This window comes from Cibotium barometz, chromosome 31, assembly GCF_041138505.1.
Source record: "Cibotium barometz isolate CiBa-2024 chromosome 31, ASM4113850v1, whole genome shotgun sequence".
In the NCBI taxonomy this organism is placed as follows: Eukaryota; Viridiplantae; Streptophyta; class Polypodiopsida; order Cyatheales; family Cibotiaceae; genus Cibotium; species Cibotium barometz.
In genome coordinates, this window is record NC_141076.1 from 21200782 (window position 1) to 21227117 (window position 26336).

The 26336-nt window shown below is 46.2% G+C and overlaps 1 protein-coding gene across 1 annotated transcript; it reads right to left on the reverse strand.

Moving 5' to 3' along the window:
• Positions 1-1300: 1300 nt before the first annotated feature.
• Positions 1301-24793, reverse strand: LOC147620611 (uncharacterized). The gene is made up of 8 exons (XM_086824853.1): positions 24146-24793; positions 5615-5729; positions 5298-5366; positions 3032-3145; positions 2784-2942; positions 2431-2562; positions 2069-2200; positions 1301-1647 (listed from the first exon to the last, which is right to left on the reverse strand). The coding sequence occupies exons 1-8, from the start codon at positions 24622-24624 to the stop codon at positions 1477-1479; spliced, it is 1371 nt and encodes a 456-aa protein (XP_086680979.1). The 5' UTR covers positions 24625-24793; the 3' UTR covers positions 1301-1476.
• Between the last annotated feature and the right edge of the window lie 1543 nt (positions 24794-26336).

The following is a 26336-nucleotide window of genomic DNA, read 5'->3' on the forward strand; positions in this document are numbered from 1 at the left end:
GTCAAAGAAATAGGGTTAGAAAGCTAGTGTAGATTATAAACCCCATACGTTCACCAAATATCATAAACCCCATATATCCATAGCCCTCATCTACCCTAGTTAATTGTGTGATTGTTGTCCTCTCTAGACTGTGATTTTTGCTAGGTTATATATGTGCATCTATGGATCTTGGGTCAACGGGATATTGCAAGCCTTTAGGATGTCTTGAGAGGAGTCCCATGTGGATTGACCTCATTGATTGGACAGTCATATGGACTAGATGACCATCTAGCTTAGGTTATATGTTATGTTCATTGAGGATTTCTATGGGACAGCTTTTAGTTTTGTCGCATAGATTGCATGTAGAGATGATCCCTTAGGTGTATCTGACAAGGGTGCATAGAGCTCATGCATTGTATGTAGTACATAGGGGCCGTAGATGTGACAAGCATACTATGACATTCTAGGTGGCATTATTTTTTCCTAAATGAGAGGTATGACCATTTTAAAAAGCACAATTACATGTGTAAATGGCAACAAAGCACCACCTCTTTCTTCCAATATTTGGTGATTCCCCAAGTATCATGGCATCTCGAATCTCCCTCGCATGTCAGCTTGAGAAAGCATCTAGGTAGACTCCTTCCAGATGGGAGTGCACTATCCAATCAATGTAAAACCATAAAATTTTATCTTAACAACCATCTTTCATTTATGTTTGGTGAATTCCAAGAATGTGTGAATTCCTACAATCTGCACTAGCTTTCCATCAAAAGTAAAGGGTTTCTCTGTGCAAGTAATCATGGCTAGCGTGAAAAATTATAACCCAAGGTTCAGTGTGCGGTCTGTCCTAGCAATTTTCTGCTAAGAATTTTAATGCTGTTGCAGGCCATCTGGAGAGAGTGACAGTAGTACCATATCTACATAAAAAAGGATAGAGACTGCTAGTGTAGGCCAACTACTCCAAAAGAATCAACAAAATCAGCCACAGCCAATTCCTCTATGTAGAGTACAAGAGTGTAGGGGAGAGCAGACAACCCTATTTCACTGTGATAGTACTACGAATCTCCTCTGAGAGTCCCTCAACTGTGTGCACTTTGTTGGTGACCTCATATAGTGCCATTGTGGCTCCTGTCATTAGAGAGAGAGAGAGAGAAAGAGAGAGGAGGAGGAGGAGGGAAGAGGTATAATGCAGCTTGAAAAAACAACCATCACATGTCATTTCTTGCCTCCTGACTTTTTGGCTTTTTATCAGCCTCAACAAAATAAATGGCATACAAACCAAAACAGGAACCAGCTAAAAGCAACATGGATATCCTACATCTAAATAAAAAGTATTTTACATGAGTTGTACATATGATCAAGTCAACTATCATGCTTGTGGACAGCCAGAGACCCCTTGGCTTCATCTTGGCTAAGGAAAAGCATTGACCAAACATCACAAAGTAAAACTCTTCTCTTCAGAGTAGAGAGAAATTTTTTGAAAAAGAGGCTTGAGCATTATAGGGGGCTGTCAGTATCTGAGTGAGAAGAGCCTGATGACATTTCCAAAGCTGTTTTTGACTTGGAAGCCGACTCCTCAAGGAACTGCTTCAGGTATTCCGAGGTCCACCCAGGAGGTGCACCATACTCATCCACAAGGTGTGATACAAACTTGTCAACCTCCTCTTTCTGAACAGCACCACACACAAAAAGAGAGAAATTCAAGACTTGACTGCAAATGCAGGTCTGCTTTCAGAATCCCATGTTTGTGTAGACAGAGTCAGTCTAAGAAGTGGCTTTATAAAGCTTTGCATAACTCTAATAGAAGGGATACTGGGTACCCCAATGGGAGTCCCTAAATCTGATTCAGTGATTTCCTTGGGAGTACCAAAATACTTTCATCACACCGACTTAATCCAGTATTTCAAGGAGTCCCTAAATCTGATTCAGCAATTCCCTCGATGGGAGTCCCTAATTCCTTTCATCACATCGACTAAATCCAGTATTTCAAGGAGTCCCTAAATCTGATTCAGTGATTCCCTTGGGGGTACTAAAATCCTTTCATCACATCGACTTAATCGACTATTTCAAGGAGGCTTAAGTGACTAACCTGGTCCTTGTATGGCTTCACAAGGTCGATAAACTGCAACCCAGCAGCATCAATACGGGCCTTGAGAAAAAGCTCCTGTTCAGGGCTCAAACCTGGCATTGGTGCACCTGCTGCTTGTAGATCTGCCAGAATCTGCACTAAAGAATGCTTCTCAGAGAAGTCGACGAGAGAGAGAGAGGGAGAGAGAGAGAGAGAGAGAGAGAATTATTCAACACTAGCCAAGCCAGTGGAACGCATATGATCTGTATGAGCAGGGAATGGGAGGCAGGCTCTCTCAATTGGGAGTCGGATGCCTAAACCACTACAACAGCACTCCACACACACGCACGCACGCACGCACACAGAGGATAAACCTTAATTACCTTCTTCAGCCTTTCATTCTCTGAGTTTGCTTGGTCTCTTTCACCAGCTAGCTGAGAAGCTAAGGACTCCAAAGCAGATTTCTCCTCCTCTTTGCACTTTGCAAGAGCCAACTCTTCCTTAAGCTCAGAAAGCTGCAAGCTAAATACACAGCCCACATTTTAGGAGTCCTTACAAGTCAGATAGCTCAACCCAGATTTATGATTTGATGATATGTTTGTTTGTGTGTATATATATATGATACACATATATATGTGCCTGTGCACGTGTGTGCGCGTATGTGTAATGCTCAATCAACCGAAAGGTTTAATGTTATGATGGCTATGCAAAGGGGGTGAGATGTGTGTTACTAAACCTCTTTCAAAGCAGAGTCTCTTTCTGAAGCCAGCTGCAATGCCACAGTTTCTAAAGCCTGCGTGCTTTGCTTCAAGGGCTCCAACTCTTGCTGCAATGTTTTTTCGATTGCTCGCATTCGATCTGACATTGCATCTACAGCCTGCTTGAGGGCTATGACCTGTATCCAAGGGGCAAGGAAGCCAAAACTCATTTTTTTGAGTTTACCTCAAAAAATTAGAAGCTGAGCCCTTAGCTTCAGACGCTTGCCTCTGACATAGCTTCATCACGTTCCTGTGCTAACTGCATTGCCACAGCTTCTAGAGCCTCCTTCTCAGCTACTACACGTGCATAATCTGCAGTTCTTCTCCTCAAGTCCTCCACCTGAACAAGGTTCAAAAGCTGGCTTATGATCTCTCTCTCTCTCTCTCTCTCTCTCACACACACACACACACGCACGCACGCACATACACACATACACATACACATACCCCTGCACATGCACTACATACATACATACATACAAAATGCATGCATGTGCACATACCTCCTACCATAGGATGTGTGTGTGTATATACAATGTGAGGGATTCCCACCTTCCTGGTCCACTTAAAACACCATCAACCCCATCCTCAAAGCCGGAGATCCACTTGACCCCAATAACTACACGACCATCGTGATTGGCAAACCATCAATCCCACGTGCGATCATTCAGACAGAGTTCGCAGCGGCCCCGATGGTGGTGGACGCACATTTTGCAGACAGTCACCTACCTCTACCGCACCAGCACGATGAGTCCCCATTGCTACCTGAGGCTTGCTCTGGAGTCCTCACGACAGCTCGTACATGAGGTGACACTAGAGCATGGTATGCCCGAGTTTCCACCTCGTTTTCAGGACACGGGCTCCCACCTCTACAGTACTGCTTGGACTCCCCTTTTCTCCGGATCTCCCACGGGGACATCAACCGGATTATCCGGTTCGAACTCCATAGCCTCCACATACATAGCACATGGATTGCACCTTCGGAGCTCCCACTGAAGATGAACTTCTGCAAAGATCACTTCCTCAGGCTCACAGTGGATGGCTTCATCCAGTAGCCAGGCTACCTGGGTGTGTACATGTCACATGCCATGCGGATCGCGATTGGCCAGCTACGTGTATCCTCTGGAGACAAGGCAAGCAGACCTCGGGAGGAGAGGATCTGCAGATTATGCCACGCAAGGGTCAAGACAGAAGAGCACTATACCTGTCTCACTGCCCAGTGTACTATGAGATCCGCGGAAGGTACCACTGTCTCTTCCATGAGAGTTTTGGCCCATTTTCCAAGATCATGGACTTCTGTACCAGCGCTCCCTAGGACTCTTCCTATTGGAGCTTCACAAACACAGAGAGACACTCCTAAGAGAGTGTTGACCACAGCCACTACCCCTCCTTCACCATCTGACCATTACCAGTTTCTTCTGGACCCAGGGAGAGGATACCGGCATAGTGGTCTCCACGGGTCCCACCACAGAATACCTCAACTCTGCCCCGTCCCCGAGGAGTCACTTCCGAATGGGCTTGCCCACTTCGAAGTACCCAGCGTCCCCAGTCCACGGGATGCCAACCACGATCCTCCCATCAGCTCCAGATCCAAGACATGCTCCACCACCACCACACCACCACCTCACTTACCGTGACAGACGGGGACCTCTCGGCCATAGTCAGTAACCCCATGCTCGACATACTTGAGAGAGGCATACCCTCAACTCCACCCCGTCCCCGAGGAGTCACTTCCAAAGGGCTTGCGCACTTCGAAGTACCCAGCATCCCCAGTCCACGGGATGCCACATGCTCCACTGCCACTACACCTTCTCACGTACCATGACAGAAGGGGACCTCTCGGCCATAGTCAGTAACCCCATGCTTGACATACTTGAGAGAGGTGTACCCTCTATTGGAGGATGATGTGCTCCAAGTGCTTCAGATTCTCATGCACTCCATATGATGAGATTCTCTTGCACTAGTGCTTATATATCCCATGTACTCACACATGATGATCATTGAATCAGCTTCTACTTTCAGAGAGCTATGTTGTACTTGTTCTGTTTTCCTTTTCCATGATGAGACATACCATGGATAGCATTGTATCACTTTGGTCTCATAGACCCATTGGGTCTTTAGAAGACGTTTAATATAACCTTCTTTCTTTCTTTCTTTCTCCCCCCTAATGCATACCTGCATGCATACATACATACATACATATGTAGGTACATACCTACCTAGTATAATATGTTGGTGTATAAACAAAAATTATATGCATGCATGCATTACATGCATATATACATTATGTATGCATATGCATGTGTGCATACATGCTCACATACATAAATACACACACACATGTACCATACAGACATGCATGCATGCATGCATGTGCCAATATACACTTTCCAGGACTAACCATGTGTTAAGAAAAATCATAAGCTGTAAAAGAAAAAGTAGCATCTATTCAAGCATGTGAGCGCATGATTTCTGTGGAAAAAATTACTTGCCTTATTAACTGCATCATCCCGTTCTCTGCTGAGCTTCTCCATTGTGGCCAATACTCTTACATCCAAGTCCTAAAAATTTTTGTCAGCCTCTACTAGTAACAAGTTTCAAATACTATCATCAAATTTTACTTTTGTGGTCTATTGAGCAGCTTTGAGACCCAAAAAAAACACTTCTTCTTCATAGAAATATACAAGGTGTCCTGGTATAACACACACACACGCGTGCAAGAGCGATTGGCCGCTTGCTCACTATAATAATAAATTCAGGCATTGCAAATGCTTCAACGAAGAAAAAAGAGCGGAAGCATAGATCAAACCTGAGGTAGCTCAAGATTCGTTCTCTGAACCATAGTCCCTCTGGTCTCAACAAGCTCTGTGATGGCCTTGACTGGTGAAGGAGTTAAACTCAAAGGCTTGCCTTGAAAGAGCCGGCTACTCCAACACAATACTTGAGAACATCAAAACCTTGTTCGTAGTACATCCCTACTTTAATCTTTGTACATTAAAAATGATCATAATGCTTCTTTTCAGAGTCAAAATCCAGTGTCATAGTGGAGCCGTGCACTAAATTCTATGACCAGGGCCAATATTTGTTGTCCTTTTGGGACGTTTAAACATACAGCCTTCAAGAGGGTTTACATTGAGAGGAGTGATGCACATGACAAAAGGAACAGATCCCAGTCACTGGGCAGCCTTGGGCAAGCAATAACGAGTTTGCATGCATCTCTTATTTGAATAACCCAAGTGCAAGTGGCTTTGTAAAGGTTGGCGATAGCATGAATTCAACAACAAATAAGGCAATTTTTTATCCATGTTCCCCTCTAGGATTAGTTAGTCCGCTCAGGGGGAAGGATGGACACCAAGTGAACTCTAAGAAAGTTGGGCCAGTTTCACAACAAGGAAGGGAATGCCATCATCAAGCAACATCACTCAACATAGGAACAGGGGCCGGACACAAAATGGAGCCAGGGAAATCGGCAACAGTTTTAAGTGATAAAAAGTAATACAAATGGGGCAGAAAAAGCCTTTTGGTTGGGCCAAGAGATAGGGCCCTACAGATAAGTCTATGGGAACATTTATTATATGTAAAAAATGGGAACAAGGACAAATCTGATCGATTAACTCTTGTCTATACAAAGGGCATCTCCCCTCACTTTTACAACTAGAATTGGGAGACTTCAAAGACTTCAGTTATAGAGCATCCCTCCAGCACGGATCTAACAGCCCACAGTAATGCAATGCCAGCTCCAGAGTTTAGCAAGGTGCAGCTATCAGAAGTTGCTCCCTATCTAGCCCCAAAACGTATGTGCCCAAGATTTTGCACGGAATGAAGAGATTTATTGCTCTTATAGAGTGCAGAGAGAGAGAGAGAGAGAGAGAGAGAGAGAGAGAGAATCGTTCAGGGCAACACAATCACACTATAAACAGTTTTTGTACTAATGAACAAAAGGTGAATGTGTAGAAGAGCTGAGAATCACTCTCAGCAAGAAGGAGAGAATAGTGATCATATAAGCTTTGAATTACTCTAGCTGAAAACTGAATGCATGACTTTACAAGAGAGCCACAGGGCCTTTATATACATGTACATAGGGAGGTGAAGGGGTGAGGAGGCGGCCACTCTTCTGAGGAGGTGGCTGACCATTTGTGGAAGTGACCGCCCTTGAACAGTCAATGCCATGTCAGCATGACATCAGCATGTGCCATCAGTAGCCATGTCATCACTGTATGGCCAGCTGTAAGATCTGATTGGGTGCTCTATATATGGTCCTAGAACTACCTGCCAACACCCCCCCTCAGTGACATGGAAAACGCATTGTACCAAAGTAAGTTCTTGTCACATGCATCCCACACTTGAATGCTACGTGGACATATCTGTACAAGCAGGTGCATGACCTAGAGTGGAAACTGGTCCCTTGTGAGCCTGAGTCCGGGATGAGTTCCACTCTAAACGTCCAAGGTCAGGTGTACAGGTCCCGTACATGGTCTTGGTCAGGTGTGCAAGTCCCGCACATGAAGCAGTGCCAGTCTGTATTGTGAGTCACCCTATGGAATGATGACAGGTGTTTTGGGTATTCAGCTTGCCCCCCTTTTATGCTTCTTGACTCTCGCTTCCCTATGTGGAGCCGAGTTTGTACTTAGCAATTATGGCTGTTTTTCTTGGTAACTGATAGAAGGATCTCTTTCTCGGGAAAAAAAAAGAAAAAAGGGAAGGTGAGAAGAGTCCTCTTGAACCCTGTGGGGTGAAGTTGGCACACAGAAGCAGGGCATACGCAGGTTTGGGGCTGTGCCCAGAGAGGGAAAAAGTGCACAGGCCAGCCCTCATTTTTTTTGGCGGGTCTAGACTTCCCCTGATGGGCACGCACGTGAGCATGTGGATGCCATGGGCAGCTCACTGTCAGGACAGCCATCAGAAAAGGGCCGCTTTTGCCCAGCTATTGTGAGCAGAGGATGTGCTAAAGATGGTGCAACATGTGCTTTTTTGGACCTAAAAGAGGGGCGCCAGTTTTTCGGCCTCACATATGTTTTTTGGACTTAAAAGAGGGGCACCAGCTTTCTATCATAAACGACATGTTTTTTTTAAAGCTAAAAAAAGACAGGGCAGTTTTTATTAAAGCAAAAAGCACACAACACCTTGTAAACCCATATCGCTTACAACGACCCATAAAAGAGACTCTTACCAATGATCCGCGTGGGACAAAACTGTGGGGAGCAGAATTCGCACTTCACTTTTTGTACACAGAACGCTAGCTAAGTAGTTCATGCAATGATCTCAAATTTTTTCACAAGTTTTTTATGTGATATTTTCCCCTTTTCCTTTCCTGAACATCCAGAATATTATGCCCTTGTAGCAGCAGAAGAAAACCTTTTCTCCCTATCAATGGTTAGGATGATCAAGGAGTAGCATGACCATTAGATGGCCTTTTGAGAGTGAAACAGGCACTTAGATCCGGCAGTTGTGGTCACGATGGGGGCATTCTCCACTGTGGCACCTTCTTTCACCTCTCAGGCATCTGTGGGTGAGTAGGAGCAGACACAAGAGAAAAGCAAGCATTGGCAGACATTATGTTTTCATAGCACAAGCCAATGGGGAAGCTTGGTTTGCTTCTATATAAGATATTTTGTGTGCGCGTGCCCCACAAAACCCTTACCTCATTGCGCAAGGCGTTAATCCTTTGCCGTCATACTTTATGGCGTGGTTGTTTGGGGAGTGACTCGATCCGAGTAGATTTCCATCTTTTGAATTTGAGTTTTTCCTTCATGATTCCTTTCAGATACCTAATCCCTCTTTCCCTTCCATTAGAGGGTACCGTGGCCTTCACACCCACGAGGAGCAGACATAGGTGGAAGGAGATTTGTTTGAGTATATAGCAAGAAGAAAATTTGTTTATAACTTCTTGATTTGTATGCACTCATGATGCCTTAGCTGAAGAACTTGGACCAAAATTCTCCTTGAATGCTCGGACTCGTGGTAGATTGATTTGAAGGGGTGCTCTGAGGGAGGGGACCCAAGAGTTGTTGATCTCTTGGGAGGTTCAAATGGAAATACACACCTTGGAGACATATACCTTGGTGGCCCATTTGGTACGCGATATCTGACACATTCTTGTTTCGGATATTTGAGTGGGACATAGAGATGAATTTACTATAGAGACCTTTGACTTGGGAGACCAGAGAGCCTTCTTTGGCAGGTCTTGCCAAGGTAACCTTGAGTTTCTTTAGATGAACTCTTGGATACGGATGTACTTAGGTGTTTATTCCGTGACCATGTGTTGCAAAAGTGGGAACCCACGTCTTTTGTGGGGATCCTTGTCAGAATATGCAGCGGAGATGAAGACAAAATCTGAAAACTCAAGAGCAAGTGCACTGCAGAAAAACACAGCAATAGAGAAGGAGAGAGAGAGGCGTGTAACTCTACTATATACACAAGAAAACCCGAATACCCGAATACAAAGTGTGGGGGGGCTAGGGGCCATTTTATATGGCCCCTATGAGCCAGTCAGTCAGCGCAAAAGGCAGCCGACAGCAGCCATAAGGCCCAGACCTCCTCCACCATCAGTCGGCCAGCACCTATCAGTCAGCCAGCAAACAGAGAGGGCCGGGGAGCAGTAGAACCAGTTGGCCATGTCAGAGAAAACAGTCCAGCAGTCGGCCAGCACACAGAGGCAGCCGACATGCACAGGACAGCCTCCCACACCCGGTAAAAATAGGGAAAAAATGGGAAAAAATGAGAAAACACCTAAATCAGGCGGGCACACCCACAACAGAGGCCCTGGTGTAAATATATAGTCAAGAGATGACTGCTAACACCCCCTCTCAGCTCCTGGATGGGAAACCAACCCCAAGGAGCTGGAGTGCCATCCGAACAAAGCCCGAGATAGAGACTTCGTGAAGAGGTCCACCGCACTGTCCTCCGTCAAACAGAACTCTAGCAAGATGTCATCAGCAACAATCTTTTCACGAACAAAATGCCTCTGGATGACTATGGGTTCCTCCAGTGGAAACCCAATCCTGCCAAGTAACCTCTGCAACCTCACCACCTCGCAAGCAGCACCACAAGCAGCCCAATACTTTGCCTCTGTCGTCGACAAGGAAAAAGATGGCTGCCTCTTACTGCTCCATAAAACTGCTCCTCAGCCAAGGGAAAAATTGTAGCCTGATGTCAAAGTTCTCGTGTTTGGCTCTCCTCCCCAATCTGAGTCACTCCATCCGTGGAGTCTGACTCCATCCTTCAATCCCCCTCCTGTGTACAAGAGTCCAAGATCCTTTGCATGCTGCAGAAACCATAAGATACGCAATCCTACCTCCCAAAGAGTCCTCTTCACACATGAGCTCAACAGCCTCATCAGGAAGCTCCTGTCCAATTTGGTATGCATCAACCAAATCAATGAACCATTCTGCTTCCAAGTCAAGGAGGCATCATATTGCTCACAAGGATCAACACCTATTATGGTGGGATGCCAAATCCTCGAAACCTATTGAAGACCACTCAAGGTCTTTTCGGAAACCTGAAACCAACCCCCCTCTGAATCTGGAACCACAAAGCCTGGAGAATGTGCAACATCCACCTCCACCTGCAAGTAATCAACTGCCACCTGCCTAGCCTTCCGATAGGTCCCCATGGAAAGAACTTCCTAGTCTACAAGAGTTTCTTTGTCCCGAATGCTATGAGACATCAAAGCATAGGTTACCTCTAAAGTTTCCTCTGACCAACGAACACAAGAACTTGTCAGAATACGCAGCGGAGATGATGACCAAACTTGGGAACACAAGAGCAAAAACGCAGACAGAAAAACAGCACAAGAGAGAGACAGATGTAGGCGTGTAACTCTGCTCTATATACACAAGAAGATCCCGAGGAATGATACAAATGAGGTATGGGGGCTGGGGTCCTATATATACCCCCCTAGAGGGCAGTCGGCCAGCATCAGGAGTGCCCACGACTGATAAAAAAGACCCACCACTGCATAAATGCAGTCGGCCAGCTATCTGGTGCCAAAACTGTCACGTGCATCCCGCACTTGGATGCCACGTGGACATTCTGTACAGAAGGTGCAGGACCTGGGATGGTGAACTGGTCCCATGTGAGCCCAGTCCGGGACGAGTCAGCCAGGGATCCATCTCAGTCGTCCGAGGTCAGGTGTGCATTGTCCTGCACATGAGTCCAAGGTCAGGTGTGCATTGTCCTGCACATGAAGCAGTGCCAGTCCGCGCTGTGAGTCTCCCTCTGGAATGATGTCAGATGTGCTGAGTATCTGGTTTGCAACTAGATGCCAGACATCTGTAGGCATGTAGTTTGCATGTAGAGATGGGGCCAGCCCATAGGGCTACCCCAGTGTAGGTATTTGCATGTGCATACTTAGATGGGCATGGGGGAGGTGTAGAACCACCCCCAAGGGGCCAGGAGGGCCCAAGACTTTGCCCACCAGCCAAGGCAAGGGCTGGAGGGGCAGTCGGCCAGCTCCAGAGCCTCTGGACAGGCAGCCGACAGAGGGTAAAAACCCTAGAACAGAAGGCGGCCAGGTGTGGGGGGCAGTCCCACACCTCTGCGTTGAATGCCCAGCAGCCAGGGTGCTGTCCCAGAAGGCTGCGCAGGCTGGACAGGCTCTAAACAGGTGTGAAAACACTTGATTAAAGTGTGAATACATTTATTTATTATAACACAGTCGTGAGGCTGTCCTGAAGACAGCCGACTGCATGATATGAGGGGTATAAAAGCCCAAGTCATAATTCACTTCATCCATCTCACAATTCACCAAGAGCCTCAAGCATTCAAGGGCCAGGACAGCCAAGGGTTTGCTAAAGCTAAGGGGTGAAGGATTGAAGGTCAAGGGCAGGTTTTCCAGCCAAGAAAAGGTCAAGTACTTTGTATTTGTTTCAGATTTACATCATTCTAATAAAGCAAATACACCATCCGTGGTGGGGGCCCTACAGAGGGTAATTGGGACCCAATACTGTGTCCTTCTCCATCTCCCCCTTCTCTCTCTATTTTTCTGCACATCGTCTTTCAGTTTTGTGCGTTAATTCCGTCGCGAAAAGAGTGCTGTTTTCTGAGTTTTGAAGTACCGATCCTTCTCCGAAGCTTCCGCATATTACAGTGGTATCAGAGCCTACTTCAAGGACGAAGATTCAGCAAAGAAAACCAGAAAATTTTTTCGCTCGTGTGGTTGGTTTTTAGACGCCGGTGGACTACCCTTTTCGGAGTGACTCCTGTCCCTCGAAGGACGGTTGGTTTTTAGCCTCCGGAAGCCTCCGGAAGTCTCCCACACAGATAGTGGATGGTTAGATTGCGTTCCGGAAAGGAACTGCATATTCCCGCTATGGCGAGCTTTGGCGACGAGAGAGAACCAGAACCATGGGACCAGAGTGCACCAGGCAGCCCAGCTCGGGCACCCGGCTTGAGTGTACAAGACATGTTCCAGCAGATGATGCGAGCAATCGCAAACCAGACAACCAAGTTGGACGAGCAGAAGGCGCGGATTTTGGCTCTGGAGGAGCGTTCTCGCTCTCCAGCGTCGCGTTTTCCATCTCCTCCTCCCTCTCCTTCCGTACCCCAGATACCAGATCCTCGTCACAGGGACCCTCTCGAGGGGTCACAGCCGCAGTCAAGCTCCTTGCTTGAGAGGCAGATACGGGCATTGGAGATTCGACAACGAGAAGACGAAGCCATGCGACGAGTGGAACACGAGCATTACCTCCGAGCTTTGGACGCCAGATTGACACCGGCGGCGCCCTCGAATCATTTTCCCGAGAAAATGAACTTCAGTAAGTATAATGGTAAACTCGATCCCACTACTCTGTATTCATGGTTACATCAATTTGAAGCTTACTTTGCCGCAGTTAGGAAATCAGATATTGACAAAGTGATCTTAGCCAGTTGGTATTTGGAAGGTGAGGCCATTCCTTGGTGGACTCAGTGGGCTCATGCCCACACCAGATCAGGTATGGCAGCTTATGGGTGGGACGAGTTCGTCCGTGACCTTAAGCAGCGGTTTTTACCGCCCCACTACCTTAAGCGACTCGAAGACGAGTTCAGGGGTGCGCGTCAGAATGCGCAACCAGTCCTTCAGTTTGCCAATAGAATTTCGACCTTGTGTCTACAATTAGGCTTATCTGATGCGGACAAGAAAGGGCAGTTTTTGTATGGCCTGGACACGCACATCCAATGGGAGGTGCGTATGTTTAGACCAGCCACCTTTGAGGACGCACTCTCGCTTGCACAGAGTGCAGAAATGAAACACAATGGTGGCAAGCCCAAGACTTCCCAGCCGGCTTCTCCCAAGGCTAACACCTCGGGGGGCAAAAGCCAGAACCAGACGGGGTCTTCCCCAGGACAGAGCCCGGGAGCCTCTGGCTCCAAGAACTCGAACAATGCGTCTAAGCTTACTCCAGACCAGAAAGCGGAGGCAGGCAAGACAGGTGGCAAGTTGAGTGCTGAGGAGCTTGCTCAGTACAGGAAGGAGGGTAGATGTTACTTTTGTCACACAAAAGGACATACTTCTCGGGATTGTCCGAAGAAGCCTCCAAAGCCCAATCTCCTCCCCAAACCGAGTCACTCCAACCGCAGAGTCGGACTCCATCCAGCAATCCCCCTCCTGTGTACAAGAGTCCATGATCCTTTGCATGTCGCAGAAACCACAGGAAACGCAATCCTGCCTCCCAAAGAGACATCTGCAACCAAGAGCTCAACTGCCTCATCAGGAAGCTCCCGTCCAATCCGGTGTCCATCAACCAGATCCATGAACCATACAGCTTCTGAATCACAGAGACATCACACTGCTCACAAGGATCAACACCTATTACGGTGCACAAGCAAGTCCTGGAAACCTTCTGAAGACCACGCAAGGCCTTCTGAAACCTGTCAACCACCCCCTCTGAATCCGGAACCACAAAGCTTGGAGAAACCACCTCCTTCTGCAAGTAAGCACCTGCCACCTGCCTGGCTTTCCGAAAGGTCCCCGTGGAACGAACATCCTCAACTACTGGAAGTTCTATGTCCCGAATACGATGAGACATCAGAGCATAAGTGACCTGTTCAGCTTCCTCTGACTCACGAACACAAGAACTACCAACCTCAGTACTGGAAAGTTCCTGCCAACTGCTGCCATCTCCTGGCAAGCTATCCACCACTTGGTCTCGGAAAGCCCGCACCTGCAGCGTATCCACACTTGAGTAGCCATTACCAGACTGCCACTCATCACAATCCTGAGGACCTGGGAGAGAGAGTGCTGAAAGCCTGTAGACTCCGTTCTCCACTCCACCTTCCCAAACCACTTGGCCTGTTGCTTTGTCCCGGAGAGCAACAAAATGCTCATCAAACTCCACCCGTACGCCAGTCTTGCAAACCTGATGCACTGACAACAGATGAAAACCAAGTGCCGGAACATACAACACCTGGGAGGAATGCTTCCCCCCTCTGCCATCGGGAACTATCTCCATCCTGCCCTCACTGTGAACTGGGATAGTGGACGTATCCCCAGTAAGAATCTGACCAGAACACCTGCAGAGATCCTGTAAACCGGAACGGGAAGGAGTCATGTGCCTGGAAGCACCACTATCGAGAATCCACTCCCGAGTATCCGTTGCGGAGAGTCCTCCAATCTCCTCCCTGTCTGAAGAAAATGAAGCATCGGTGTCCATCACCTCCAGGTGCACAAAAGCCGGAGTCTTCATGATTGCTTAGGAGTCTTCACCCTTCTCGGTCTTCCGCTTGGGACACTGCCTCCAGTAGTGGCCTTTCTCGCCACAATCATTACAGGTCCTCTCTGCCTTCAGCTTCTCGCGGTCAGCGTCGGATTTCTTCTCAGAAGACTTCTCTGATGAAGCCTTCCCTTTGCCCGAATTACGGCCTTTCGACCGTTGGCCAGTAAAGGCCTCCGAACCTCCACTCTGAGGAGGGTTCGTGAATCGTTCCTCCTGGTCCAGGACCATGGGCACAAGCTCCTCCCACGTGATGGTGCTGAGCCTGCCACTGGTAATCAAAGAGGAGTAAAATGCTGAGTACGAAGAGGGCAAATGTGACAGCAACGTGATGGCCATGTCCTCTGACGATATCTCCTTCCCAGCCTGAAGAACTTCCTGCTGAAGAGCCTGCAGCTTGTTAATATGCTCCCGCATCGTCGACGACTTTGCAGGGCTCATAACCCGCATCTGTACTTCCAAGGAAATCCTCTTCATGGGCGATACCCTGTTATAAAGTGAGGCCAAATGCTGCCATATACCTCTGGCCAGCGTCATGTGCTTGACATGATTGATTACCTGCGGTGTGCAGTTGAGGAAAATAAACGAACGGACCCTGGCGTTGACGCGATCCCACATCTGCGTCTGGGCCTCCCGGTCCTTTCGGGTTGACGGTAACTCCCCTTCCTCTACTTCCGGCCGTGGAACACCAACAACGACGAAATCGGCGAGATCGTAGGACTCCAGAACGGATTCCATCATCACCTTCCATATGCCGTAGTTGCTCCCGTCCAACTGACGGTCCACCGAGAACGTGGGGAGAGTCGGAATCTTCACGTGTCTCTCGGCCATCTCAAACAGATCTGCCATAGCGGGGATGTACTCTGAAAAGGGTGGGTGGGTGGGAACAAAGAAGAACTGATACCTGCAAGTGGCTGTCCAGCAAATCAGCCCGCCTTCCTCTTGCTTCTCCTCTTCCCGAACAGTCCAAAACAGTCCACCAATCAGCCACAAAACAGCCCCCTCTTGCTCACACAAATCCCAAGACCTATCTAGAGCCTAGGCTCTGATACCATGTCAGAATACGCAGCGGAGATGATGACCAAACTTGGGAACACAAGAGCAAAAACGCAGACAGAAAAACAGCACAAGAGAGAGACAGATGTAGGCGTGTAACTCTGCTCTATATACACAAGAAGATCCCGAGGAATGATACAAATGAGGTATGGGGGCTGGGGTCCTATATATACCCCCCTAGAGGGCAGTCGGCCAGCATCAGGAGTGCCCACGACTCATAAAAAAGACCCACCACTGCATAAATGCAATCGGCCAGCTATCTGGTGCCAAAACCTGATCAAAACCAGTCGGCCAGCAGCAAGAGTACCCACGACTGATAAACATCCAGTCGGCCAGCACTGTACTGCTCCTGGCACCCTCTGGCAGCCCTCCCAAGCCTCAGAAAAATGGGAAAAAATAGGGGAAAAATGCGGAGAGTGGGGAAAAATGGGAAAACACCTCATAAGGGCGGGCACACCCACAACAAAGGCCCTGGTGTATAAAACTAGACAGGAGATGACTTCTAACAGAACTACCAACATTTGTACTGGAAAGTTCTTGCCAACTGCTGCCATCATCTGGTCCGGGAAAGCCTGCACTTGCAGCGTACCACACTTAAGTGGCCATTACCAAACTGCCACTCATCCATAGTCACCAGAAATGTTTCGGGGTTTTTCGGGTTTCGGGGCAAAACGTTTCGGCCTTCGGCTAAGAAACGCCAAGGTTTCGGTTTTTTTTCTATATAATTTTGCATTGCTAAAGTTCCAAACAATAGGAACTTTTAACATTTTGAGAAACATTTTTTAAAATAAAAAAACCAAAAAAATTAGGAGTTTCTGAAACGTTTCTTGCGTTTCGGGGTTTCTCACTCCAAAACGCGTTTTCATGTGACTATGCACTTCCCGTCCCATGTCACTCTATATTTCAAGTCCCATGTGACTATGGTTCTGTGCATTGTCTTGCACATGAAGCAGTGCCAGTCCATACTGTGAGTCTCCCTTTGGAATGCTGTCAGGTGTTCTGTGTGTTTGGTTTGCAACCAGATACTAGGCATCTATCTAGAAGCATGTAGTTTCATGTAGAAGGGGGACAGCCCTTGGGGCTACCCCAAAAAAGGGGTTGTATCCCTTGAACATGGGCATAGGATAGGACATAGGCCACCCAAGGGGGCCAAGATGGCCCATGGCCTTTGCCCACCAGCCAAGGAGGCTGTGGCCCAACCGGCTAAGGATTATCCAAAGAAGACTACCACTCCACAGACTACCACCCCAGCCTCCACAGCTTCCATGGTGAGCCCGCTCCCACACAGACCCAGCAGTCATCCCTAGTTCTTCGAACCCCAATTCTTCGGTTGGTGCAATCCTTAGCCGGGAGCTCAAAGATAAGCAGAAAAGTGCCCAAGACTAGGAGCATGAGTGCAATGAACTGCTCAAGACTTTCGGTTACATATGTGGCCAGAGTGTCATTGTCTTGTTTGACAGCGGGCAGCACGGAGGATGTGGTCTCAAAACAGGCTGCTCATTGAGTCCCATTCCTGTTGACCTTGGTAGACAAGAAGGTTGAGGGATTTAGCACAGGCATGACAACGAGCATCAAGTTTGAGTCTCAAGGTGCCAAGCTAGTGATTCAGGGCATGACTTCGGTAGACAAGAAGGTTGAGGAATTTAGCACAGGCATGATGACGAGCATCAAGTTTGAGGCTCAAGGGACCCAACTAGTGATCTAGGGCATCGAGTTTGTGCGAGATTTTATGGTTTCCCCCAAAGCAAGTTTCCATACCGCTTGTCCAAGGCAATGGAATCAGAGTTGGACCGCCATCTCCACGAACTGCTGCATCTGGGTTCATACGTCCTAGTGTGTCACTATTTGTAGCCCCGATCCTGTTCGTTAAGAACAAAGATGGTTCTTCCTGATTGTGTGTCGATTATTGTGCACTCAATAAGCTGACTATCAAGAGCAAGTTCTCGATGCCTCGAATAGATTACATTCTTAGTAGGCTGAATGGGACCAAGGTGTTCTTGAAATTATATTTGAAGAGTGGGTACCACCAGGTTACTGAGGAGGACATCCCCAAGACAGCCTTCCATACAGAACGGGCTCACTATGAATTTGTGGTCATGCCTTTTGGCTTGATGAACACCCCAGTCACATTCAACCGCATGATGATGCGGATATTCAGAGACTTGATTGGAAAGTGTGTGTTTATATTTTTGGACGACATACTGGTATTTTCGGCTACGGTTGAGCGGCATGACATTGATGTAGAGAAAGTTTTGAAGTTACTGGAAAGCAACGAGCTCTATGTTAATGAGAAGAAGTTGGAGTTTATCTATTCGAGGTTCACTACCTTGGATACATAACCAATGCCAAGGGCATCCAACTTGACCCGACCAAGGTGGCCGAGATAGTCAATTGGAAGATATCACGGATAGCTTACGATATCCGATCCTTTGTGAGCATATGACAAGCATACTCCACCCACATCGACAAACTCTCTAACCTCTCGGTGGATCTTGCAAATCTACTTAAGGATGTCAAGACCAATAGGCAACGGATCCGAATGACTCCACAAGTGTTGTTGGTATTCAAGAACCTCAAGGTGGCTTTGTTAGAAGCTCCTTGTCTAACGCGTGCCTCGTGGGACGATCTGTTCCAAGTAATCATCAATGCGAGTAGCATCACGATTGGAGTTGTTTTACAACAAAATGGCCATCCAGTAGCTTACATGTCCCGTAAGTTACTTCCTGCCAAAAAGAATTACTTGGTCTATGGTCGAGAACTCCTAGTAGCAATTCAAGTCCTGAAATACTGGAAGCATTTCCTTCATGGGCGAGAATTTGAGGTTTGCACTGACCATCAAGCATTGCGCTGGATTCAGACAATGCCAAAAGCGTAGTGGAGTGACAATAAGTACCACTAAAGCCAAATCTTCCAACAATTTGGTGATATGATCGAGTACCTTCCAAGAAAGGCCAACCCAATGGTCAATGCTTTGAGCACGAAGGGAACAATGACTTTGATTCAGAACACTAGACTCGACCTTGTTGGTACAGGACTAGATGACATGAAGCACACGTACGCGAATTCCGAGGAATTTGGTACACAGTGGGAACAAGCATTGGATTCCATGGGACCATGCCACTTTTTGATATGAGATGGTTAGCTTTTCTACAAAGGCTACCTTTCTGTTATGAAGTCCTTCAGGGCAGCTCTTCTAGATGATGCCCATGACGTCATCACTGCTGATATTAGAGAAGCATGAACTTGACTTTGGAGAAGCTAGAAAGGCAATATTATTGGCCAAGAATGAGACGAGATGTGTTCACTCATGTGCAACAATGCGACGTGTCACGTGCATCCCGCACTTGGATGCTACGTAGACATATCTATACAGAAGGTGCAGGACCTGGGATGGTAAACCGGTCCCATATGAGCCCAGTCTGGGACGAGTCACCAGGGATCCATCCCAGTCGTCTGAGGTCAGGTGTGCATTGTCCTACACATGAGTCCAAGGTCAGGTGTGCACTGTCCTGCACATGAAACAGTGCCAGTCCGCGCTGTGAGTCTCCCTCTAGAATGATGTCAGTGGTTCTGTGTATCTGGTATGGTACTGGATGCCAGATCATTGTGTAGATAGTTAGTGTTTGCTTTTAGGAAAAGGGGCCAGTCTATAGGGCTACCCCAAGTCTTTGTGTGGGCATGGGGATAGTGTGAAACCACCCCCATGAGGGCCAGGAAGGCCCTAGCTGAACCCACTAGCCATGGAGGGACTGTAGGACAGCCCTAGGGGCAGACTAGGGGAAGCATACAGGCTATACAGCCTAGTTATGGCTGTAAGGGCAAGTAAGGGAAGCATACAGCCTATCCCCAAACAGCCTAAAGATTGTGCCCAGCCCCTAAGGAATCATGCACATAAAGCCCAGCCAACAAGGGAAGAAAAGCGCAGCTTTTCTTGAATTTTTATAGCATTTAATGCTAATATTCAGTCGTGGGACAGGATTATTGCTGGCCGCCTGGATAAAAGCTGGCCGAATGCTGTTTATGGAGTATATAAATAGTGAGCCCACAATCCCATTGAGTTATCTCATAATTCACCAAGTGCTCATGTCATGACCCTGTGAAAATGGAACAGCACAAGTGTGGGCATGGTGGTTGCTGAGCAAAAATATTAAATGATTCACATTTGGGGTGCCCGGACAAAAAGAATGATGTGTGGACATCTCCAGGTGTGAAGGGGGACCAAGAACATTAATATAATTAATGTTTGAATCATGGGTGGCCCCTAGGCCTAAGTGGCCCCAAGAAAACTTTAATAAACATTGAAGTTGGGGGCCTCGGATAATTTTGGAGAGAGGCCACTCCACTTTTGGAGTTACATGCCTCTCTCATCTCTCTCTCTCTTGCTTTTGGAAAAGCGTGCAAGTCTCAAGCGAGGAGAAGAGGAGAAGCTGGTCGACTGCATAGAAGAGTGCTGACTGCTGTTTTCCGTACAGAAGTGTCCGTATAGTCCACGTGGAGGCTGCCCATACAGTCAGCTGCTGCAAGTACAGGGTACGGCTGCTACAGGTACAGACGGCGCTGACAGAAACTGAAAACAGGTACAGTCTGCGCTGCAGATTTTGGCGACAGCTATACTGCTGGTACAGGTGTACGGACAGGTGCAGGGTCTGGCGGCGCTGGTACAGTCTACGCTGGCAGGAATAGACAGCAGGCGGCTGCTATGCAAGTGCTGTCCTGTACGGTACAGGTGGTTGCAAAGGCTGTATGGATAGGTACAGTAGGGTTATACTGACCTGTACGGACAGGTACAGCCGATTTCAGATCTGTTCAATTCTGAGCAGTAGCGGGCGGTGCATCTCCAGCTGCACGCAGAGCTTTCTCAGAGCTTAGTTGATGTATCAGTCAAGTGGTTGCAAGGAGGAAAGTACAGACTGGTACGATTGGCCTCACGAGTGCAGAATCACGTGCTGATTTGGTAAGCTCTGAACTTGTCCATCTTTCTTTCTTTCCATTGGCTTACGTCTGCAGAGTTGTGTTATCTGGCCCCTTGTGAGAGGAGGGGTATGGCAGATTGAAAGAGTGGAAACAGAGATTGGACAGTGGATGTATGTTTGTGCTGTATTGTGGAACCATGTACATGGGATATGCCAGATGTGTGCTCAAGGCTGCCCTGCTGAAAAGCAAATACACCATTCGTGGTGGGGGCCCTACAAAGGGTATTTGGGACCCAATACTGTGTCCTCTCCTCTCTCCCTCTCTCTCTCTATTTTCTGCACATGTTTATTCAATTTGTGCGTTAATTCCGTCGTGAAAAGTGTGCTGATTTCTGAGTATTGAAGTTACCGATCTCCCCCGAAGCTTCCGCATGTTACATGACGTTTGTCAGAAAGTGAAAAATCCTCATAGAAAGAAGATAGGATTGTTACAGCCTTTACCCATTACTGAAGGATATATCGATGGATTTTGTCACAAATCTGCCTCCTAGTCCGAATAAGCGTAATACTCAATGCTTAACTATTGTCGATAGATTTAGCAAATTTGTTATGTTTATTCCATGTAGGGCCAATGTGACCGCCGAAGATGTTGCTTGTTCATTTGGCATTGTTACCCAATTGATGGGATTTCTAGGACCAGTGTCAGATTGAGACGCCAAGTTAACCAATCATTTCTGGAGGGCACTATTTGATAATTTTGGTACTAAACTAAACTTTTCTAGGGCGTTTCACGCACACACAGATGGCCAAATAGAAATCTACAACCAGTTGGCCTTCGATGTGCTAAAGTGTTGTCCATGATCAGCAAGGTAAGTGGGAATTATATTTGCCTTTAGTTCAAGTAGTTTTGAATGATTCATTTTCTTCAGCTATTGGCAAGACTCCTTATGAAGCAGCCTTTGGAAGGCCATTCCAATCGCTATTAATCTCGTCTTCAGTTCCTGAAGCGAACAGATTGACGGAGTCTTACCCGGAGATCTTGGAATCAGTTAAAGACAGGTTGGCTAAAGTGTAGGAGGCCTACACTTAACAGGCCAATAAAGATCGAAGGGATGTGAAGTTCTTGGAAGGAGATTGGATTTATCTTTGGATTATGAAGCAACGGTTGAAACAGGTGGATAAGCAACGCCCAAAGTTATCGTTCGGAAGCTTCGGACCCTTTCCTATCCAGAGAAAGACCAATGAGGTGTCAATGAAGTTGAAGCTACCTCCGAGCTAGACTATGCACGATGTGTTCCATGTCAGTTGACTAAAACCATACGAAGGTCCAATCCCTTTAGAGATTAAAACCAGACGTAGTTGACGAAGCTGAAGTGATGGTTCCCAAGCAGATCCTTTTGCACCGCTTCAAGCATGGCTTCAGCCGAAGACAAAGACATTTCCTTACGAAGTTTCAAGATCGAGGAACTCATGAAGCGGTTTGGCTTGACAAAGAATTCTTCAAAGACTATCCGGCTTTATTGATGGACTATCTAGAAGTTATGCAGCTTCCGTCAAGTTAAGCAGAAAGGTATGTCACATGCATCCTGCACTTGGATTCCACGTGGACATATTTGATACCAAGGTGCAGGACCTAGAGTGGAAATCAGTCCCATGTGAGTCCCAGTTGTTAGAATCTATGTGATCTAGCATCCACCCTTAGTGCAAACCTTTGTCCTTTGTGGGAAATCCTTAGTGGTACCTGTGATCTAAGGTTAGAAGACTCTTTTTTACTTGATTACTATGTGTAGGTCAAGTAAGTGACTCCCTGATTCTAGCCATCACCTTTTAGGTGAGTCAGGTGAGAGATCTTAGGGAAGGTGAAGTAGTTCAAGGCCTCTACGCGCCTCCTTCTCATGAGTCTATATCAACAGACTCTTCTACTCATCCACAAGCTAAGTGGAGGGAGTAGAGTGCATACTTTGTGTACTTGCTTATTAGTGCTTAATATACTAAGTAGTCCTTTGTGGAACATACTCTCAACTTTGCATGGCATTGTGTCCATTTTACATTGCTTTCATGTTTATGTCTATGTGGTGACTCTTGAGCACATTCCATTGCTCTTGAGTCTCATTCATTTATACTCGTGCAGCTTGTTTATGTGTTTAGCACATTGATGATAGCTTAAGATAGTGTTAATCACTCATAATTGATTGCATATTCTCTCCTTGTGATCAAGCTCTCATCATTTCTTTTAACATGGTATCAAAGCTCCTTTCCATAGGAGTGTGTTCCTTCATGTGTTTATCTTAGTGTTTGAGGGTGTATGTGATTTGTTCACGAGCATTCTTTCTCATCATTGAGTGAAAGTTTGGTGAGAGATTCATTGTGAGCATTGGTTGCTTGGTGAGCATCATCTTGGTGAGCTTTGCTTTGTGCAACACTCTGTGTGTACTCTTGTCATTGCCAAGCTTTTCTCAAGAGTGTGCTTTCCGTGAGATATCGGAGGATACTCACTTGCCTGCATTGTTTCTTACTGAATGGTTAGACAAACAGAAAGTGTTGGATCAAACAAGAGTTGGTCATTCACAAGTTTCTTTGAAGGTCTTTTTGCTGACATGGCAAGGATGGAGTGTGAGCGTTCGCAATGGATGCAAAGTGGTCTCATAGTGTTTGGGGTCTTGGGTACCTTGGATGAGCTTTGCTTGGATTTTTTCTTTCTATGGAGGGCACTTTATATGGACATCATGTAAGGACAACTGCAATGTGAGTGGGAGAGAATGTGACACACCTCACCCTAGGTACACATGGTTGGCCTATAGAAAACGGGCAGTGTGGGAGCTATTGGGTGGTAGATACAGGAGCAGTTCGGGAGCATAAGTGTGGGAGACTAGCTAGCACAAGTGCCACGTGGCAGGTGATGGCATGGCAGTCGCGGGCAACAAGCCGATAGCATTAATGCTGGTGGCCGACCATCAATAGTGATGCATATATATACATATTTTGGAAAATTGTCATAATCATATGCTTGTCCTAGTGTTGGGACTTCACATGGCGTTTCTCTGTAAGCGAAGTGCTAGCCACGAGTATACAGAAGGTAACAAGGCTGCAGTTGAGGTTTTCACTTAGTCATATCTTTTGTACTTGAAGTACAGTTGTAACACTTATTCTTGTACATAATACAAATTAGTAGTTTAGGACTTTTGTGTGTGTTGTATGTGTGATTCCGCCACACTCTTTTCTATATCTGGAAACCCTAGCACAAAGGCACAAGTGTTCTACATAAGCCATGATGAAGGATGACACTAATGTTGTTCATGGCATTCATGGAGTCAATAAACAAGAAAATATGTTACTAAGGCTGCAAAATCCTTCTGAGTTTAGCCTTTTCTGCACTTAGCCTATAGGCTTCAAAACAACACACACACATACGCAGATGATGTTGCGGCACGTATGCGTTCTCTCTTTCTCTCTCTCTCGCTCACACACACACCCACATGCACGCTCATATTCCATGCACTTCAATGCAGTCATATGAATACATATATGGTCTGTTGGCTTGGCTTTGACGTTAAAAGACTCCTCTCTCTCTCTCTCTCTCTCTCTCTCTCTCTGTGAACACACACTCGCAAAATCCTTTCAACTTATCTTCTTTTATGTGTTACTACTACAGGCATCAAAATCAAGAAGGTAGATTTGTACCTGGCAAGAAGGATAGTATACAAAACTCCAACAAATTGCAGAGTTTCTGGGAGCAAGGGAAGGACTTCAAATGAACGGAGGATGGATTCTACGAGATAGAGGCCCCCAGCTACGAGCCCACCATAGATCGCCAATTGAGAGACGGTCATTTTCTCAATGGCCTGGGAGGCTGCACTGAAGAGGTCATCATTCTTCAAAGGCACCATGGTTGCTTCTGGTGGCTTGACCTCTGTGTCACGAGGATCCTTGGGTTCTGATGGCGGTGAGGGTGATGATGATGTCTGGCTTGCTAAAGGGAGGGTTAGTTCGGAGGGTGTAAAAGGGGGCGAGTTCTGCTTCACTGCCTGATGTTCTTCCTTGTATGAGGATCGCACCACACCTCGCTTCACAAAGCCATAGGGCAGGGAAGGCCTCTGGCTGTTATGGTTGTTGTAGAAGAAAGCTCCATTGAAACACTTGCTCAATGCAGAGGCCACCATCGCAGCCAATCGAAGATTGCAGTGGGCTTCACTGCTTGAAAGAGCTCATACCAACACTTGCATTAAGCCTTAGCTTGGTTCACCATCGCCATTTCTCATCACACATATCTATGCTGCATAACTTGCCATAGCCACTCATTAATTGGTTCGTAATAATTACTTAATAATGTTAACTCCCTACCTACCTTTGTGTACTTACATTCCTTTAGAATACTTTTCTTCCTTTTTGAATGTTAGAATCTGGCTTTGACTCTTAAAATTAAAGTATAAATACCTAGGTGGCATTTCATATACAACCATCTATATACATAACATTATCTTTTGCCACCTATGGCTAGGATGGAACGTTGAATTTTGCACGATCACATCAGTTGTTGGCATTTCACACACAACCACCTATTTGCCCACCCAACATATTGCACCACAAGTTGTTGGCATTTCACACACAACCACCTATTTGCCCACCCAACATATTGCACCACAGGGGAGCTTCCCCACACGCAGAGTTGTTCAATCTGAAGCCACCCTAAGAAGCATTTGGAGGTGTTTTAGACTCGATGTAACAAATCAAACAACAAGGAGCTTAGTCTAGGTCACGGGCAGCCCATCGAACAAGCACTCTCTATTTGAAGCCATGCATAATCTCTAACATGGCTTAAGGGTCAATGAGGTCTTCACTATGTGGGTATTCTTTGGTCCTATTAGTGAATAACTTTAAAAGCAAAGAAACACATTTCAAACATGTATTCTTTAAAAGCAAAGAAACACATTTCAAACATGTAGAAAAGAAATTTAGCCACAAAGTGAATGACACTAACTTGTCAACACGAAATAGCAATACTATTTCTATCATTGGGTCTACTAAAGATCATAGTTCACCACATATTTCTATCACAGGGTCTATTAAAGATCATAGTTCGCCACATATCTTTGAATTACTTTTGTGTATTGCTAAATAGCCCCTTTCTAATGTCACCTTTTTTCTTTAAGGTGGGTTTTCACTTGGTAGGCAACAAGGGTTCACATAACTTAAGAGGCACTACATCAAAAACCTTTCACACATCTAGAAATTTGCCACTAAGTAATGAGTGGAGATTACAAGTCTCCTAAAAAAAATAGCATATACAATAGAGGGGGAAACGGCTAGACAAGTTTGTCTTATCAAAAAAAATTTTGACTTATCTACCCTTTTCCCCCTCAAAGTCACTTACCTTTTATTCAATTTTCTTGTCCAAGCCACACTTGAGTGTGCAATTGAGTACATATATTTGTTATCATAAAGTGGAATGTTAGTTTAAAAATGGTGCTAATTTTTCTCATTTAGACTTTAAGGGAATTGTTTTATGGGGATAACAACAATATATCACTCCAAATCCACCCAATCCCTAACACCATCCCAATCTTATTTAGATGATAAACTTGGGTAATGATGTTAAAATTAATTGTGAACCAGCACACTGCAAGAGAATTAATGCATTGACATGCAACTTGCCTATTCTAGCTTGTTAAAAAAACACTAGAGATTAAGAGTCAAATTCAAATCAACTAAAGATAAAAATTTTGAATAGTCCTTCTTGTGGGAAAAACTTTCTTATTTATGTAGGATTATAAAAAATAAAGATAAAAATTTACCCCACAACCATCGTAAGCTAGTGAGCTTCCTCTCTTAGCGCCACCTCTTTGGCCATGTGGCAGTAATACCTCCTGCCGCC